This window comes from Pelmatolapia mariae, linkage group LG5 (assembly GCF_036321145.2).
Source record: "Pelmatolapia mariae isolate MD_Pm_ZW linkage group LG5, Pm_UMD_F_2, whole genome shotgun sequence".
Lineage (NCBI taxonomy): Eukaryota > Metazoa > Chordata > Actinopteri > Cichliformes > Cichlidae > Pelmatolapia > Pelmatolapia mariae.
In genome coordinates, this window is record NC_086231.1 from 16002993 (window position 1) to 16022434 (window position 19442).

The window sequence follows — 19442 nt, forward strand, 5'->3', positions numbered from 1 at the left end:
TCTGTTTTTATACATAACGATAATAATATGCAGCATGACTGGACATGAAGATGAAGTGGTAAAGCTGTGTGGCTCACACATTCTCACCATTTCTATTGCACTCCAGCTACCTTTCATCATCTTTTAATCTAGATATCATAGCATCTTTATATGCAACAGAGGTTTTTGTTTTTTGTTTTGTTTTTGGGGTTTTTTTTGGGGGGGGGGGGGGGGGGGGGGTTGTGTTTTTTTGCATTGTCAGAGTTTGCTTTCCTTTTAAAAGGTTTCATGAGAGTGTCAGGGCACTAAAACTGTACTGTGTGTCCTTACGTATCCCAGCAATCTGGTGTAACAAGAGAATACTGCATGATTTTATGGTCCCTCAAATAGTAGAACAGTTTACCTCCAGATGCCTCATCTGTTTGCTGATGTGTGTGTCTAACTAAAGAGTATAAGCTGACATAATGGTCTGCAGAAACATAGGGAGATGGTAGAGTAAGCAGCCAGGCTAATACCAGCTGTGGTGGTTTGTTATATGAGCAATCACTTTCTGGGTGCAGCAGATTGATTCGAGAGCAAAGGAAACAGCCTTCTCTTTGCTACAAACTTTGTGTTTTATACGTATTGTTCTTGGTCAGATATATGGTTGAGTGTCAGTTTAAACTGAATTGGAGAAAACCTTTCTCTCTGCCAAGGATTTACATAATGACCAGATCAGTGTCAGGAAGCTATCCAAGTCTAAAGCCCTCCAACTGTTTCCATATCAAACTGTCTTAGTAGCTCATTCTTATTCACTCCAGCCTGTAGAGTTATATATGAGGTATTAAAGGGCTGATGTTTGTGGCTCATCATCAGAAATGACCAAGAATAGAGAAATGTAAATGTAAATGAATTTAGCCTTGAGATATGACTGTTAACAATAAATGACAATGTGTAGATGGGTTTTTTTTTTGGAGGGGGGGTTTTGTTGTCACAAAACTTACTGTTAAATTATCACTCATACCACTCTTTGTACTAAAGCCTAAAGAACAATACTTAATGATACACAGAAGTAATTTGCAAGTACTCTGATGAAATGTGATATTAGAAAGGTTTCCCAAGCGAAGGTAAGAAATAGGACGGGACCCCGGAGTCTAGATTCTGGTACTAGAGCAGAGTAAGCAGATGGCTGATTGAGGCCTTGAAAGAGATTCTCTGGACAGGGGAGGAGATGGGATGAGGAGGAGTAGTGTGGCATGAATGCTGGTCTGAAAGGCAGAACAATGTGTTGAAAAACAGGGATCAAGAATTGAGAAATGCTGACTGGCTCTCATGAAGATGATCGGAGTAGTGATAATAAAATTAAATTAAATGAACTGAAAACCGTTGTAATGTGGAAGTGAAATAAATGAATAGACGCAGAAACAAGGCAATGGATCAGATCTAAATCATTCATTCCATTGTTGGAAAATTTTACACTGTATTTTGTAGAGCCTGCCCAAAAAAGGATTTTTTAAGACTAATACTTATATTTGGTGACTCAAAATGATCGACAGATATTTCTTTCTTCCACACACACAAAACATAAAGACAGTTTCGTATGTGTTGTTATTAATCAGTCCTTACTGGAATAATATTCCAATTTATGTATCCATAGATAACAAACAAATGTCTTTCCCTAGAAATTGGCCTCAAGATGGGATTTAAAGTCTGTCATAGAATCTATTATCTCTATGTAATTCAAAACATAAGCTAAGGTAAGATAAGCTGATTTTTCCATTTAAACGGATGACCCAAAACAAGGTCTTAACGGACTGGCAAATAGCTGGAACGAGAACTCTACAGGGAGTTATTTAATAGCAAATGTTAGCATGCTACCCCATAAAAAGTTAAACGGACTAGGTGCAGTGCTCTGACTTGGTTTCTCTAGTGCATTTTATTTTCTGCATGCAGAACATGCAGTTTTAGGTGATATATATATGTTACTGGTTGGCTGAAAGAAATTATTTTCTGATATATTGCAGGTGGAAAAAGCAGGACAGAGCTACATTCATAACCTCATCCTGAAAAGTCATATTACTGTGAAAAACACCTACAAATGGTCTAATGTTGGCAGATAGACCTCTGTGCTGGAAATGGAGAACTATTACATGAGACTTTAAATTGCCAGGATGTAATAGGCTTTGAAAAATCCAGCACTTGACACAATAAAGTCACCTTCTTAAATTGTCAAGAGTTGCTGGGTCATTTGCTTTTAAGAGTGCATTATTATGCATGTTCCTTGTGGTTTACATTGTTATGGGAGGAACATGTAAAAAGAAGTAGATTAGAAAAAGAAGGGCATGTGTTGTCTTTCCTAATTAGGCCCTAGTTTGATGTTTTGTCAGTGGTGACTGAGAAGGTTGTCACCACAGAAATGTGTGAAACAAGCAAGAACAGTACTGGAGACACCTCCCAGCTGCTTACAGGCATTAATTTAAAACAGGATGTTAAAGGTGCTGAAGCATGCATTGTGTTCTAAAAGGATTAAAAGTGAAGAAGTGCTTCTGTTATAAGGAGACAGTAATGAAGTGGGTGTCTGCTATACACTTATAAGCTCAGCACACTTCCTCAGGCACCATTGATTGATTGCACTGCATACATTTGCATGTCATGTTACAGCAGCCATTGGTTGTTTGTTTTTTTGTCTCATTTTCTCCATGTGCTGTGAATTTGTTTGTATCGGAAGAAGCTTCCACTTGGTCTTGTTTCTCCCTGATCCTCTTTAAATGATGTACATCTGTTCTCTTCTTATATTCACTCTGCTTTCATTGGTGCGATTTAACACTGGGTGTACATTCAGAGTGCAGCCAGCATCCTACTCTGCAGAGCAAAGCAGCGAAGCTCCATTGCTCTGTGCAAGGCTGATGACCTACTTTCTCACTTCAAGCAATAACATACTGTACTGCATTCAGCCATGTAAAATTCCTCCATTGCTCTCTACTCTGCATGTGAATGGGGTTTGGGTGGTGGTGGGGGGGAGTTAGCTGCTTGGTTGGCTGGAACACCTGCGCTACCAACTCTGCTTGTCCAGCAGTCACCACTAGAACCTGCTTATTGTGACACACTAAGCTTATGTAGGTCTTTGTTTCCATTGAAAAAAAAGTAGTGGGGTGTCTGCAAGAAATTACTCATAGGCTGCAGCATATTGACTTAAGACTTGCAGAAAAATTAGGGGTTTCTTAATAATAGCCTGCTAACAGAGGGCAGTGTAGCTGAAGCAAATGTGTGGTAAAAAGGAAACAAATTAATTGTCTTGAATTGAGTTTCTCTCTTACACAAATAAATTCCCATAAATAACTGTACTCATGCTGAGCAACCAGAGATTCCACTATAAACTCCTGTTTTCACTCTCTCTTTTAGGCCTCAATACTTAGCTCCAACAGCCTGCTTCTACTACAAACGATGCCGATGAAGGTGGTAAAAGTAAACCAAACAAGCAAATCTGCAGCAAATCTTAAGACTGAATTAAGCCAAATTGCATAATTTGGGAACAGATATTGAGTTTGGACAATGTGTCAGCAGTTATTTTCAGTCCACTGAAGGGTCGAGCTATTCCATGCTAAAAGCAGTATTTTGTTGACAGGAATTAGACTCAATAAGAAATACAAATGATAGTGCTACAAATTCAGAAAGAAATGATACTTAACACGTTAACATTAATAAGTTTTACTCATATGTTACTGTTCAAATTCTAGAAAATCCTCAGGGAATCAATCCTATGTATGTATGTATGTATGTATATACGTATGGCACAGAACATCACACCAGTACCTAGTACACTGAGACAGAGCTGTATATAAAAATAGTCTCTTGTTGAGGATCCTTCTTGATGCTATTACCACATAAAACAGTTCAACTTTTAATTGGCTGTAAAAGCTAGATGAAGCAGTCGTGACACCAACGGTTGGGGGCAGTGGGCCGGATGAAAAAGCAGGAGGAATCGTGTCACAGCTGAGCCAGTGACTCATTCTCCCATGGCAGACGCTTAAACAATAGATGGCCTATAACGCTGGCATATGCTGAGATGTGTTACATGTCTCCACAAAAGAAATGCAAAGGCAGTGGGCTGAGTGGCACAGAGATGTGAAACAGTGTTTGTGATTATAGGCCTCTTTAGGATGCTGAGACACTGTGCTGAAAGGGCAGAATGGATTTTTTATTCGCCCTGTTTCTAGGAAGTGTATTTGTTTGTAGTGTATGTCAATTTCACTAAATCCAGACTCAAATAATTGTTTGATGCATTCCCATGAAATTTAGTACCAGCATTTATATTCCAGGGAAAATGAATCCAGTAATCTAGTAATTTCTTGACCTTTCCTCTAGGAAAATTACTGAAGTGTCATTTCTGAATGTGAAATAATTCAGCAGTTATTAGATGAAACGCCACAAAAGGCCAGTTCCCCATGTAAAAATTAAGAGGATTCTCACATTTCATCAGCATGACCCATTGAAGGTACACTGTTTTTTAACAGAGTGATTAATTAACCAAGTCCTTTAGTAGTTTATATCCTTGTTAGCTTGATTTTGCATTTTTCTAGATTAATTTTATGCTTGCGAGTATTGTTAATTACAGTCAATAATGTCAAAAACCAAAATAATAATACAATAATAAATTGTTATGTGTATAGGACTTTTTAAAAACATAGGGACGAAGAACTTTACTGAATACAATAAAATAGATAATATACAAAAAGAAGAAAACATACACTACAACCACAGTGTACATTTTTTAATGACCTATCAAATGTTAGCTGTTAGCTAGTAATACAGGTACTCAATTAAATAGTTTGCCCCTACCATGCAAAATACTGGCCACTGCAATAATTTGCTAGCAAACTAAGGAACTGCAAAGGTTTTCAGTGCAGTGCTTTATATCTGTAACAACCAGCAACCTCCAGCAACTACTCGCCAACCGGTTGCAGAATACATACTTTTCCCTAGGAAATGGCAGTTGCATGGGGCGTCACTGACCAGTCTTTAGGCTTGAGTGAATGATGCTATAGCAATTTGGTGTTTCAATGCCAGCAATCACTTGGCAACTGGTCAGAGCGTGCACATTTTCCTTCATGACCATTTTATTCCAGATGGTTGCTGATTGTCCTTTAAGCCTGTGTGACTGGGGCCTTAGCTAAACACTAATTTGCTGAAACAACGCTGGCAGTAGGAAGAAAACAAGTGATTTTTGCTGCTGAGTGCTTTACAGCTCAGTCTTACGTGTTTCTCATTCCAACATCACCTTATACCTGAGCTCTGCATTTATCTATGAGTTGGCAGATAACCTGTTATGAATATTCATTACTCTTTTTTTTTTAAATCAAGCACTCATGCTAGTTCTCTCATCCCACTATCTTTTCTCCTAACCATTTCCCGGTGTGTTCAGTCCTCTCACACACTTTACTCTGCATTGTCATCCACCTCCTCCACTTCTTGCTCATTTGTCACTCTTGTTCACACTGTCCAACTCTACTCCCAGTCCCACCTATCTATCCTGTCTTTGTTAACAGCCTTTTAATTACAGTACTTTTTCTTCCTCCCCATTGTCCTCACTCATTCTGTTTTAAATTCTGTTTTACGGTCTTAATAATGTTTGCTGGATAGAAACGGGTTCACCTCTGCTCAGAATCCCCACATCATACACTTATAAGGTCCTGTGCCAGCCCTTCCAAAGGGACTCTGCGAGTTCTTATCTCCTCCCTGTTGTACGCAGCTATTCTGAGCCAATTTATAATGCAGCTTACCTCAGCCTCAGAATTATAATTAAAAGATGTGACTCAAATAAAGACCATAAGACGTCAGTTGTGTATTATGATTTTTTGGTCAGTTTTTTCATATGTTTTAACACTTTCGTATGTCAAAAACAACTCCCCTCTCATTTCTGCATTAGTCTAAGTGCTTCACCAGGCACGATGTAGCCATCCTCTGATAGACATGGAGTCACACCAGTGATTTCTTTTTGCCCAAAGACAAGCAGCATCACTCTGAGCTTCCCACTTTTCCTGACAGATCCAACACTCATTTTCACAAGTCTAAACAGCAGATAGAAGTCAACAGTAACTGCATGTCATAGATGGTGCTTTTTATATTTTGAACATTTTTAGTAATTATAAAGTAAAAAAAAAAAAAAACAACTATATAAAACTGTAACTTTATTGAGTAAAAGTTACAGTGTAATAGTAAATAAAAAACAGTGCTGGTTTTTAGTTTTATTTCCCCAACAACTAAAAGCTACTTTCATCTGAAATGTGGGCCTCAGCTTTATAGACCTAATGACAGTGCCTTCAAAAATGTCAGAAACAAACATTTAAAAAAATGTGACATTTAGAGAATAACTGCTCTTCCTCACAGCAAAAATCTTTAGTTGGCCTGTTTGACTAAGAGTCCAAAAGCAAATGATTTACAGTCATACTAAACAGCAGTAAATCTTTGGCATTCATGCTGTATAAATAATGATAAAAATTGTAGCAATTAATTTGCCGTCAGCTGCCTTTTCTTTTAATCAAGCAGTGCTGTAAACACCCTCGAGAAAATGCCAGATGTAGATTGGTATTGTAAAAGCTTTTCGACTGATGACTGACCTTTTCTGCTGTGACATTATGTGTGGATGTTTGTGTGTTTGCCCGGTTCAGAATATCTCATCAGACCATGAATGGACACTTTGTGTCATCAGCAGTGGGTGACTGAGGCAACTGCCAAGTTTTTTATAAATGTAAGTGGGTCTGTGAGGGTACTGGATGTGTTGAGAAAAATGGCTGTATTTTTTGTAGCCTGGCTACTTATGATCGTCATGCTACAAATCACGCTGTTACCATTGCTGCATGTTCTGGTACTCACTGAAAAACAACTCTGGAACAGCTATGAATAGTTGAGGTTAAAGAAGCAGAAAGTAAGGGGGGCGGGCGATGTTCTTCTAATTGGCAGAAAGTGATTCTGAGCCTATTTGACTGAATGGGCTTTCGCACCTGCCGGCACAAAGCATAGATGGATCTTTGTAATGCTGGTTCATCCTCATTGCTGCACTAGCCCTGAAGCAGTGGATACAAGTCTTTATTTAGAACAGGGATGCCAAATACTCAGTATACATTGTGGACCACATACAGCCAGCTTTGATCTTTAGTGGGTTTAGGTTTATATAGTGCCAAATCACAACTGAGATGTAACCATATGAAAACGTTATAAAGAAAAGCTAATAATGTAATAATAAAAAGATCTGTCAGCATGACGCTTTGTGTTGAAGTCATAAGAAATAAATGTGCAAAATTGGAGAAAAGGTTCAGGTAGCTCACTGACCAGACTCTTGTAATTATAAAACTAAAGATTTTGGTTAATTCACAACAACGTTTTTTTCTTTTTTCCCAATTTTATGCCCTCCTTCACATTTTCCAAAGTCACGCTGTGGGCTGGATTGGAGTTGGATCCAGATTTAGAATATTCTTTAGATTTGTCAGTAGCAACAGAATTGACTGCTTTTAGTACTACTATTTGATGTACTCTGCAGGGGCTTGTGTAACTGTTTTAGCTCCATGTGGGAAAGTTGCTGAAATCAATTGTGCAATCAGACATTTTATTGACACATAAAACTGTGTTAATATCCTTCTCAATGGCAATTGATTCATGTCAAGTAGCTCTTTCTACCCTTGCAAACACTGTTTTGAGTGCCAGTGATGTAAATTCGGACACACCTTCTCATTTAATGTTTTTTTTCTGTATTTTCATGACTATTTACATTATAGACTCTCACTGAAGAGAATATGAATTCTAACAGTTGTCAAATAGGGCAGTCAGCTGTGTACCAACCTGACTTCTGCACAACACATCTGATTGTCCCAACCCCATTAAGAAGACAAGAAATTCCACAAATGAACCCTTGCTTGTTTGCAGCGCTGTCAGCAAAGCAAAGAGTGGCTACTTTGAGGAATCTTAAATATAAAACATATTCAGAGTTACACATTTTTTCCATAATTCCACATATCTTGCTTCATATATTTGATGTCTTCAGTATGTATCTGCAATGTAGAAAGTGGTATATATATAAAGAAAAACCATTAAATGAAAAGGTGTGTCCAAAGTTTTCACTGGTAGTGTACATTTACTTAAAAAACAATTATCAATAAAAAAGTGTCTGTTCCCACCTTAAATGGTTAGTCTACTTTTGCTGTTTTGTGTAGACGCAACGCATGCTAATTAAAATTAATAATTTGAGCTTTTGAAATAAGCGTTGTGTAACACTTTTTTTTCAGTCCTTAATAAGATTTATACTACTACCTTATATCTGCGGGGGAAATACAACACTCCATGATCTTAGCAAGGTGCTATCCCTGCAAGAGAGATAAATGAACATATTTAATAATAAAATACTCTACTCAGGAAATATTTAATTAGAACACTTTTGAACCTTTACCAAGATTCAAATGTCATACCTTTAATGTGTGCTTTTGAAATCTGTACTTGAAATCTGTATTTGGTATCTGCCTAAAAAATCTTCTGCTGGCTACAGTGCATTTTTATATTTTTCATTATAAAACAAGGAAACACAAATCATTCAGACTGCTTTTCTTTCTAATGGTTCACAATCAACTCCACACTGAAGATGGATTAAAAATATTCGTGTTTATCTTGCACTGTCTATTCCCTTAGGTTGCAGGAATACGATGATATTTTCCTGTAAATACAACATCAGTTCAAAAGTTTTCCCCTGAAGCAGAATAAGAGCAGTCCCCGGTTTTCCTGTAATACCGTGTGCCTGAAGAATTGGGAGGCTCTTTTCTTTTTCTCTGCTGCTCACAAGCGTCCACCTCCCTTTAGGTCTGAAATATTAATGGATGAGTTTTATTCTGGAATCAGAAAGGTGCCCTTCATACACGTGTGTGTCCACAGAGAGGTGGATATCACACTTTCTACCACCTACCTTATATCTTTAACCAGGACATTTTTTTTATATAAGCACTTGTAAATCAGGGGCTGTATTTATGTTATTTGTTCATGCTTGTCCATCTGAAAGGAAGCTTTAATGTTCCAGATATAAGTAGATGGCAGTTCAAAAGAGGAGATTTAACAAGCCCCGTGCAATAAAACAATGTGTTCTTAAGAGATATGGTGTTGAAAAAAAAGAAGCAGCTCCTTACACAGTTTTGTCTTGATTAGAGGTTTCTACAACAAGAAGCGGGTATTAGTAATTCAAAAGAGAAAACTGAGAAGATCATTTTTCGTGTTTTAAAAAAACACACATTCTTTTGTCTGCTGGGTTGTTGCATAAAATACATTTTTTATAAATACACAAATCACCTAGAGATCCATCCAGCTCTCTTGACAGCTTGCAGCACAGCAAATGTAACCTAAGACTTGGCTTTTTACACTTCTCCCTTTGCCCTGTGTTCCCTTCTTTTTCTCAGAAAAGTACTTGATGTGTGCGAAAATGATGTGTGTTGACAGCGTGAACAGGCAACACTGCTTGTCCCAGTTGGTCCGTCAGCCCAAGGCTAAGCTAATATCTGTTGGCAGGGCTGGGTCAGGTGGCGTGAAGGGACAGTTTATGGTGGCGCAGAAGTGGCAAGGGCTCGTGCCTCCTCATTTCAACATGATAACAATTGTCCAGAAACATTATATTCATTCATTGTGTTGCTCACTGTATTCAGAACTTATGGAAGTAGGTTTACAGGCTATGAAACAAAAGGCAGTAAAGCGCTGACTTGTGAACTGTGTGCATGATGATTTTGCTTGTGTAAGGAACATGCAGTTTTTGCTTGGCTGACTCAGAATTAAGTTTTAAATTCTTAATGGATCTTTAGTTCTTTACTTTTGATCCAGAGGAATAGGAATTTTACTGTCCCGATGGTGTAGCGTTTCTTCCTTTTACAGCAGCGTAACCAAGATGGTGGTTTCAGCACTAAATCCAATGTGTGCCCTGTGCTGTGCTCTGCAATGCATTGAATTCTCCAAATTCACTATTTCAATATCTATCGTTTACTTTTATGCTTGACTAGCTTGTTGTTTTCCTCTTGCTTTTGACGTTAACTTTGCCTGAGGAATTTTGAAATTGCTGTCAGTTGACAGTAACTGAAATACTGGAATAGGATCAAACTACAAACAAGCGAACGGAGTGAACATTGCTCCATACCGTCACTCATAATAATAAAGTAACATGAGAGTTTCCAGTCCAAACCAAGGGGTTTCTAATATAATTTGGTATAAAAGACCATGAAATTCTAATGTTTCATTCGTGCACACAGTATTCTCTACTCAAGCATGTTGGTGTCACATAGGCCCTTCCACATTTGTGTGGGCCAATAGAAACTCTAATATAAATGTGACACATTTTATAAATCTTGTGCATCAAAGAACTGGGCTTCTTTCGTTTTGTGAAGACGTTTCACCTATCATTCATGAGGCTTCTTTATTTCTAAAAACAAAAGGTATGGATTCCCAGATATTTAACCTCTAGTGGAGGTTGTTCGCTTTGAAGTGGACATTGATCTACTATTGACTTGGTCATCCCTAGGAAAAAACTTTCTAAACACAAACTAAACAACATATACACTATGTGCAGTTCTGTTCAGTGAGGAGAGGTCAGACCTGTACATGGGAGAAACTAAACAACCATTCCACAAATGCATGACAGAACATAGAGTTACACCTCAACAGGACAAGACTCAGCTGTACACTTGTTCACCTAAAGGACAAAGGTCACTCTTTGGACAGTGAAGACAGATGGTCGCTGTGAACAAACATCATTGAACAGAGGTGGTGGCTTACCACACCATTTGTCAGCCACCTACAATGCAGTCTTTAGGTCCTTAGATCCTGGACACACACACCTTGCCTCAGGTTAGATTGGGGTAGGTCACATGATGGGGCAAAGTCTTACAGTGGTTTCACCCTTTACCCCTGCTGATGGTAATGACCCATTGACTTTTTTCACATCTTGGCTTATGTCAGAGGTTCCCAAATTGTGGGGCCCTCCCCCTAGGGGGGGCGCAGAGCCATTGCAGGGGGGGGCGCGGTATGAAAAGGAAAAAAAAAAAGAACACTTGGACACTGCTAGCGTCATGGTCAGGTTTTTGACGGGGCTCCCACACAAACGCAAAGCAGGAGATGAAGCATCGCCAAATATGTTTCCAAACCAACTTCATTCCAAGCCAAAGACTAGAAAATATGGTGAAGCAAATCTTCCCTTTGGTTTCACCTGCACAAGTGCCGAGGTAGGTCTCCCCTGCAGAATTGGTTTTCCCTTCACAGGGAGCACGTGCTGGGCTCTCCAAATCACAGACAAACAGTATCCCACAGCTGTTTATGTTTTTAAACCCATTTTGCACAGAGAGGCATTTTTTGAAAAATGTATTGATAGCAACGTTGAATATTATTACACAGGAAAAAACAACTACACGCAAAATAATCACAGCGTGACGTGAAAAAAGGCACATACCTTTGACGTTGCGTGACGAACTCTGTATTCCTCGTCCACACGTAAACGCAAAAAAGGAGTTTAAAAAAATCTCCGTTTTCGGTGATTCGAAATGCCGTTTATGTGTGGACGAAACAGCTGCGTTTTCAAAAATACCCTTGTAGCGTAACAGAGTTAGTAGTTTATTTTATTACTACCTGTAATTTATTGCAGATTACTTTTATTTGCTTAATTGTTTACTAAATGTTTGAGGTGTGAAATAAACGGCAATGGAGTTTGAAAACAAAATATGGGTGTGTGTGTTTGGAGGATGTGTTTGTGCGGGTGGGGGGCGAACATTTTTCTTGTAAAACAAAGGGGGGCCCAGCAAAAAAAGTTTGGGAACCACTGGCTTATGTGATGATGCACATGATCAATAGTGGGTCAATGACCGCCTCCAAAGGATACCTGGGAGTGTCCACTTTGTTTCTATAACTCAAGAAGCTTCTTGGATGAGCCATGAAATGTCTTCATAAACTTAAGGAAGTCCAGTTGCCTTCTTTTTCAAGCTCCTAAGACTAACATGAACTGGATGACTAAGAGCCAACACAGACTTCTGCTGTGTAGTTTATCTAATTAGCCAGCTAGCTAAATATGACATTCCTGAGAAAATGTTGTGTGCCGCAAAGCCACCTTTAAATGATCTTTTTTTCATCATAATAAGTGGCTTAGGAAAAGCTGTGCAGTTGTGAACTATTTAATAGTCAAAAACCACTTCTTTTGGAGTGAAAAATAAACACTGAAATGAATATGGGAAGTATTCATGCATATCTGTACATCATGTTCTCACAAATGGAAACATAAACAAACCAGGCAACCCAGAGGATGAATGTGATGTTAGCAGTAGGTCATCACTGTGTTGCTCTTACTTTCAAAGCAGGAACAGCCACAACTAAAGTTTAAGTTTATTCTTATTATGTGCTAACAGATCCTTTGTAACTCTTTGATGTTAATGTTCCAACAGGTGCTGGGGAGTCTGGAAAGAGCACCATTGTAAAGCAGATGAAGTAAGTTGCAAAAGGAATGTTTATTCCACCTTTTTTTAAAATTCTGTGTAACACAAAAGCTTTTTCACCTCACTGGAACTTGGTTGGTAATCACAAAACCATTAAAAGCTACAACCTAATATTAGCTCTAATGCTATACGCCCATTACTCATTTTTTCTATGATCTGTTGGTCAAATAGTTGTTTCCTTGTTTAACAAAAGCAACCAAAGTAGTTCTTATTTCTGTGTGTGGAAGTAAATGTTGCCCTTTAAGATAGTGCATTTAGATTTTTACCCCTCAGCTATGAAAGGATGTACATATGTACATATGTCCATGTCCCCACCCAAGTTTGTGAACATGATAACTCGAGAACGAAGTGACAAAGCGACATTTAAATTGATACCATAGGTGTATCTACTCAAGGTCTCAGAAGAGTTCGAATCTCATAGACCTCGACCTCAAGCATAGAAGTCCGAGGTCAATTGATCTGAAAATCTTGTGAATACGATAGTTTGAGAACAAGTTGACGTGGGATTTTTAAATTCATACGATAGGTGCCTCTACTAGGAGGCTGAGGGGTACCATTGGCCGCTGCCAGTATTTGTAAATGTCTTTTAAAAACCTCACAAATCAAGAATTTTCTTTATAATCACAATAAACTTTAATTATATTGTGTCACGGAGCCTAATAACCACAGTCATTTTATAAGTGGTCACACGATGCCGGTTAACACCCCAGGAAGTCAACCCAGATTTTCTGACTTTAGCAATGAGTGTGTTTACATAAGAGGGGCAGTGCTGACATCAGATGACCCATTTCCAAAAATGGACAGGTCTAGAGCTGCATATTTAAAGAAGAACAAGAGATGATCCTAAATAAATATAATAAATTTAAAATATAATACAAGCTAAAAGCAACACAGTTGCTGTAGCTAGAGACTGCAAGAAAATCTGGCAGTTTGAATGTGTAAACTGATATCACTATCACTGCCCCTTCTTCAACACACATGTAGCTCTAGCTATAAGTGTACGTTTGCATTTCATTTCATTCACGTGTTACTTCTTCTTGTCTACTTGTATGTGCACACTCTTTGGTAAGACAGGTGCAACCAAGCAATGTTGATGAAAAGTTAAAACTGTACGGTATAATTGAAGCTCAATAGCTGTAATGCTTAATTCTTCAGTTACAAAAGTCTACAGAAGAATACATATAATCGATTTCTGACAGTCTGTTTAATTTTAAGATGCTCATAAGGGAAATCCAAGACATTTAGAGAGGTAAGTTATTGGCTTTATTAAAATGTCAGTGCATGAGGATGCCATGTTCTAAGATTGGTCAATAGGCACAACTTTATCCATATCATGTTGATATAATATTTCCAAATTACAGTGGGGTGTGCTGCATAGTAATAGTATGCCTAAATAAGTATTGACTGACTGCCGTAAGGGGAAACCCTGTTAACTTCCTGTCACAGTTCACTGTTCTTATTTTATGTGTTTCGGTCAGAGACACTGACCATGAAGCATAATAAATAAGAAATTGAGCAGTTTACAGTTAAAACGTTTCATTTTTAGATACAATACAGTGGAATTATTTCAAGTTGGTTCCCAGGTGATTTTGTGGTCACAAGTGTTTAGAATTTTTTTGTACATGTGAGAACATATAGGGTTATTGGAAAGCGTTACTTAACACATAGACTTGGCTTCTGAGTCAAAAACATGAATCAAATTGTGAAGTGCCTTTAAGGTTGAAGGCACTTCTATCTGAAGCCCTGAGATGTGGTTGAAAAACGACTTGCAGACCAGTAGGAGTCTATGGGAAAATGTCCCTCTGTCTTGACCTCTGCAAACACTTTCCTGATAGGTTTCTGGGCTCAGTCTCTCAGTCTTGAGTCATACTGAATAAAAAAGCCTTTTGTAAATCTTGGGAGTCCTGTGTTTCAGAATGGAGGTCCAGTGAGCAAGTAATTTAAAGCTAGACCCCTCCATGTCATATAGGTATTTTGAAATCAAAATGACGATGGTAAAAACACTCATTTTGAGGCTTCAAAACGAGACTTCATAAACCAGGGGATGATGTCAGGGTAGCTAGGTCCATCTTTTATGCTGTCTATAATACAAAGGCTTTTCTTTTCTTTCTTTCTTTCTTTTTGTAAAGCTTGTGCACCAATCAGGATACACAATGACACAGATACTCACACACTAATGGATAAACACACAGGACACTAAATGCCTTAATTATTCACATTCCTCTGGGCTAACCAGGCATTGAATCCATTTTTTATGAGTTTGGACCAAGAACAGTCTGTTGCTTTTGAAGCTAATTTATAAACTTGTACAGAGGTATCGATTTATCAGCATGAAGACAGAAGCAATCAAGACTCTGACCTTTTATTTAATGTCATACATGACATTAAATAATGTCATGTATGACATTGTGCGGTGTAAACATGTGTTACAGTAAGAAAAGTTAGCTAATTCAACGTTCTTAGAACAGCTCAAAAAGAAGGCAGCTGTTTTCTAAATTATTTCTGTTCATTAACATTTACATCGGTAGGCTGTTAAAAGCAGGGGGCAGACCCACTTTAGAATTACTGTGGGGCTGTCTCACTTTGCTCTCTCTGTACTTTGTTCTGCAGCCTGATGAAGTTTGGGTGATTGCACCTCATGATGGGCTGCACACTTGTGCATGCACAAACACTTAGTTCCCTCGCAGTCAGGGTAATAATACTGCAAGAGGTAAAGTTAGGATACTGCATCAGCTGAATGCTGCAGTGTTGAGGCAGTCCCACTGTGTGTTAACCCCGTTTGCTACACATCATCCTACACAGCATGCTGACATGATAAATGTTATACTGAGTATTCAGTATGCTTTTTTATAGACTAGATAGCAACACAGACAAAAATAAATTAGCTTTTAGCTTCAAAAATATTTTATGTGTTTAAACCCAGCCAAAACTCTTAATGTAATCATTAATGTGTAACAATGATTGTAAAGAAAATGATTTAAACTGTACAATACAAAGACATTAATGATGTTAATCATTAACTAGCCAGTAACATAATTTGAGCTAGTCTGATTTTCTGTGTGAAAGAAGCTGTTTAGTTTTGCAGTTTCACTTAAATCTGAGCCTGGCAGCTAACTATGTAACAGCATCTTGGGAATACGTCTTCTTAAAAATAATTCAGTAATAATCAACATTTATGTTTCTTTAGGAGAATTTCAGACCACTTTACATTGATTTATTAAAAGAAATAATGTCAAACAGGTGACAAATAGGTAATAAAGGCAGTAGGTAATAAATAGGTTATAAATAGGTCAGATTCTGTGCTATTCCTTACTTTGTGTTGCCACCCACATCCATCCATGTCATCTGTACCACTGATCTCCACCATGACTTTTTGGGATACCTGCTGACAGTAAGAAATCACAAGTTGCTTCATTTTATATACTTTAAGCTGGGTTTTTTTTCTTTATTTTTATAGCAAGGATGCTGGAGAACGCTCCAAATGAGCTTACAGTGCACATAGTGAAGCATAAGTAGTAGTTTTTGAAGACTTCAATAAAACAATAATTGATTCCCCCTCATGTACATTGAACCAAGTGTTGCTAATCTGTCATCCTGTTCTTATCGGCCATGAACTAATTCCATGTGCACTTAAATAAAACTTAAATGTCTCTTGATATTCTCAGGATCATCCATGAAGATGGCTACTCAGAAGATGAGTGTAAGCAGTACAGAGCAGTGGTTTATAGTAATACCATCCAATCTATAATGGCCATTGTTAAAGCCATGGCCAGTCTGAAGATAGACTACAGCAATCCTGCCAGAGTGGTAAGATGCACAAACACTCCCAAACACAATGTATTTTCTAAAGCATGGCGTTTGTGTACAAAATAATCACTCTAAATGCTTTTTTACTTGATCTTTACAAAATGCTTTATCTTCTTGGTATAAGCATGAGATGTGTAAGAGCAATAAAGACTCAGGAGCAAGATCCAGACCAAAGGCTAAAAACTATTGTTATGTGAGAATGCTGAATTTAATTTGGCCTTACTAACCATTGACTTACCAGGATGTCGCTTGGGGCTAAACAAAACAAAGCCTGCTTTATCAACAGCATCTTGCAACTGTGTATCTGGCACAGTACTTAAGAGTTACATTGTGCTTTCCCAGAATTGAAATCACAAGTTTTCCATTGTTTCCAGTCACTGTGCCCTATTCACTTGGTCCTTTTTCTCAATATAAAGAAGCTAAATAACCCAGTTGCTTACATACATACATATACACGTATGTGTCATTACTAAGACATGTATAACATGGCAAAATAGGATTATTTAAAGGCTACCATGACTCTGGGAAATAAGATCTCTTTCTTACATGTTTCCTCTTTTTGGCAGTTCTTGTTCAGTCAGTACCACTGTTGGGCTGTGCCAGTGTTTTAAACAAACATGGTATCATGTGATTTCCAACATGCATCTGTTCACAGCAGCCTTTTTTTTATCAGCAGTAAGATTTATGTAGTAGGTGTTACACAGAACTGGAGCACAGTATAATCCTTTCCTGATATGTCTTTGCAACCTGCAGGGAAATAGCACTTGTCTTACTGACTCCATCTGGTCCATCTTTGATCTGCTGTCTCCTTAAAGTTGTACTAGACAGAGAGGAGTCTGAAAGTATACCTGCTGCAGGAGCAACAGCAGCCACTGAGAGCTCTGGTGCAGATTGGATTAATTCAGTGCTGCTAGCAGGGCACGTTTGAACAGCACTGCTGAGGCTGCTTTCTGCAGCCCCAGCAGCAACACAAACTAATTTCTTATTTTGAAGAATACCCAACTGTAAGAGGAAGATCTTGTTGCTAACCCATTTGTCTGGAGGTGTTTTGTAACAGTTGTTACCCATCATTTATGTTTGCTTTGCATGTTAGTGTTTGCTAAACCTAATCATTCCCAAACTAATGGTTTTATAACTGGCTAGCTAATGAAGACAGGCTTGTCAGTCTTTAAATTACTCCACATATTAAAGATGATTGATTATGCATTTATTTATTTTCTGTCATATATAAAGAGTTACAGTAACGCATGCTTACAGCCCTAGGTCTTATGTTTATGTTCTTTGGCAGGCCTGCCTTTTACGTGCTCTATTTCAGGTCCTAATCAGGAAATGGCTTGGGAATGCTTGGGAATCTATAGAAACCCGTTTCCTCCCTGGCTGTCTCTTCTTCTGGAAGGCTCTTGCCTTTCAGGTCGCTAACTCAGTTTTCATTTGATTTCACTTGGGTGTGCTGCAGTAATACCTAGTTTAAGCCATATTTGGTTTTAGGTAAGCACCTGCTTATCAGTTCTCCTTGAACTGCCTTTTTGTTGACTTGTTGTTAAAAAAATATTGACCCAGGAAAAATTGTTTCTCTGAGGATCTCCATTTCTTGGTATGTTCTAAATGATCTGGACATAACACGTTCATATTAAATGTGGTCAAAATTTCAAACAGTGAGGCAAACGCTTACATCGTTAAAGCTGTTTATTATGTATAAGTGTTAAAAAAAAGTGATGAAGTGAAAACAGTTGTTTTTAGTGCTAAAATCCACAGAATTATCAACAGATTTACTTGATAATCTGTTGATTATCAAGTAAATAAATAAAGCTGCAATATTCAGCTTTATTGAGCTTTACAAGTTGTAGGTCTTTGTTAAGTCATCCAATCCACTACTTCACAGTTCATCTGCTGCTGCAGGATTCTCATTTTAGAACGAGGCAGAGTGAAATATTTGAGAGGCAGCCAGAGACGATTTTCGACGTGCAAGTCATGGATCTAAAAATAATTTAATTAGCCATAGCTACAGCTGATAAAATCTGCCAGCAACAGTTGTCATCTGAGTAGAAAAAATTAACAGTTGCTTTCGGGGGGGGGTGTACCTCTGTTTAAAAGTAAGGATTCGCAAAGAATGCCACATTTAAGCGAAGTACTGTGTCGCCATACAAGAATTTCAAAGGCTGACGCGTAAAAGATATTTAATGATTTCTCTGATGTGCGGATGTGGAAGTTGTCTGCGTAGTTCATCCAACAGCAAATTTAATATCTATGGGATTTTGGACAGAGATGTGACGTGATTGTGAGGGCGAGATGTGCGTTTGGATTCAGTTCATTCAGATGTTTAATTAGGTGATTAAAAAGCATAATTCCAGCATATCAGAAATACTTAATGAACACACTAAATAATTAGGTGCAGATCATACAAACACACACTAAGTTAACTACAACAGGGCATTCGTGAAACTTTTATACTAAAACCTGCAGACAGAAGACAAGAGATGCTGAGATGCAGTCTCCTGCACCCTGTGAACACTTATCAACTTTCAAACAAGCTGCCAGTGAGGTCTGACAGTGGCCGTGTGTGTATCCTGTAAGTGAAGCTGTAATAGAAGGATTAAGGACTCTGCTGTGGTGACGTTTTTTTTCTCACCCATAGATCTGTCAAATGGCTGGGTGTACGTGATGCTACTCTCGCACTCCCACACATAGCAATTAGTGTGCTAGCCTGCCCATACTTGCGCAGCAGCCCTGTAGAAATTGACACACACTTATGGCTTTCATACTATTCTTTAATTATGCCCCATATTGGATTTCAGTTGAGCTGATCGTAGCAGCTGATCTGCATGTGATAAGGATCATTAACAGGCACATTATGCTGCTGTATAGAAGTAAACATGAAACTCAAGTCAGTGTTTGCAGTTTCATGGTGATTCATTGCAGCTGCAAGTGCAGTCGGAGCCTGCAAATTTGTAAGTGAATGACAAAGAGGAGAAGGATAAGGAGAGTGTGTGTGAGTCTAATATTCTGCAGTCTGCAACTTGTAGCTGTGTTAAAAAGAGCAGAAAGAGTTTTAATATATGTGTCACATTCCCAGAGAGTCATCGTAAACATAATTTCATTGGCAGCATGTGAGTGCATCAGTCATAGTCACTATAACACACCACTAAATAAACACATTTTAAAAGAGCAGTAATGCTATTGGTC

The 19442-nt window shown here is 38.2% G+C and overlaps 1 protein-coding gene across 3 annotated transcripts in view; it reads left to right on the plus strand.

Moving 5' to 3' along the window:
• Positions 1–19442, plus strand: part of LOC134627609 (guanine nucleotide-binding protein G(i) subunit alpha-2) — a 47155-nt gene that overhangs the window by 17143 nt on the left and 10570 nt on the right. For all 3 annotated transcript variants that reach the window (XM_063473859.1, XM_063473860.1, XM_063473861.1), the window contains 2 exons: positions 12402–12444; positions 16118–16259. In XM_063473859.1, coding sequence (XP_063329929.1) covers positions 12402–12444; positions 16118–16259 — 185 coding nt within the window. The remainder of the gene's footprint in view (positions 1–12401; positions 12445–16117; positions 16260–19442) is intronic.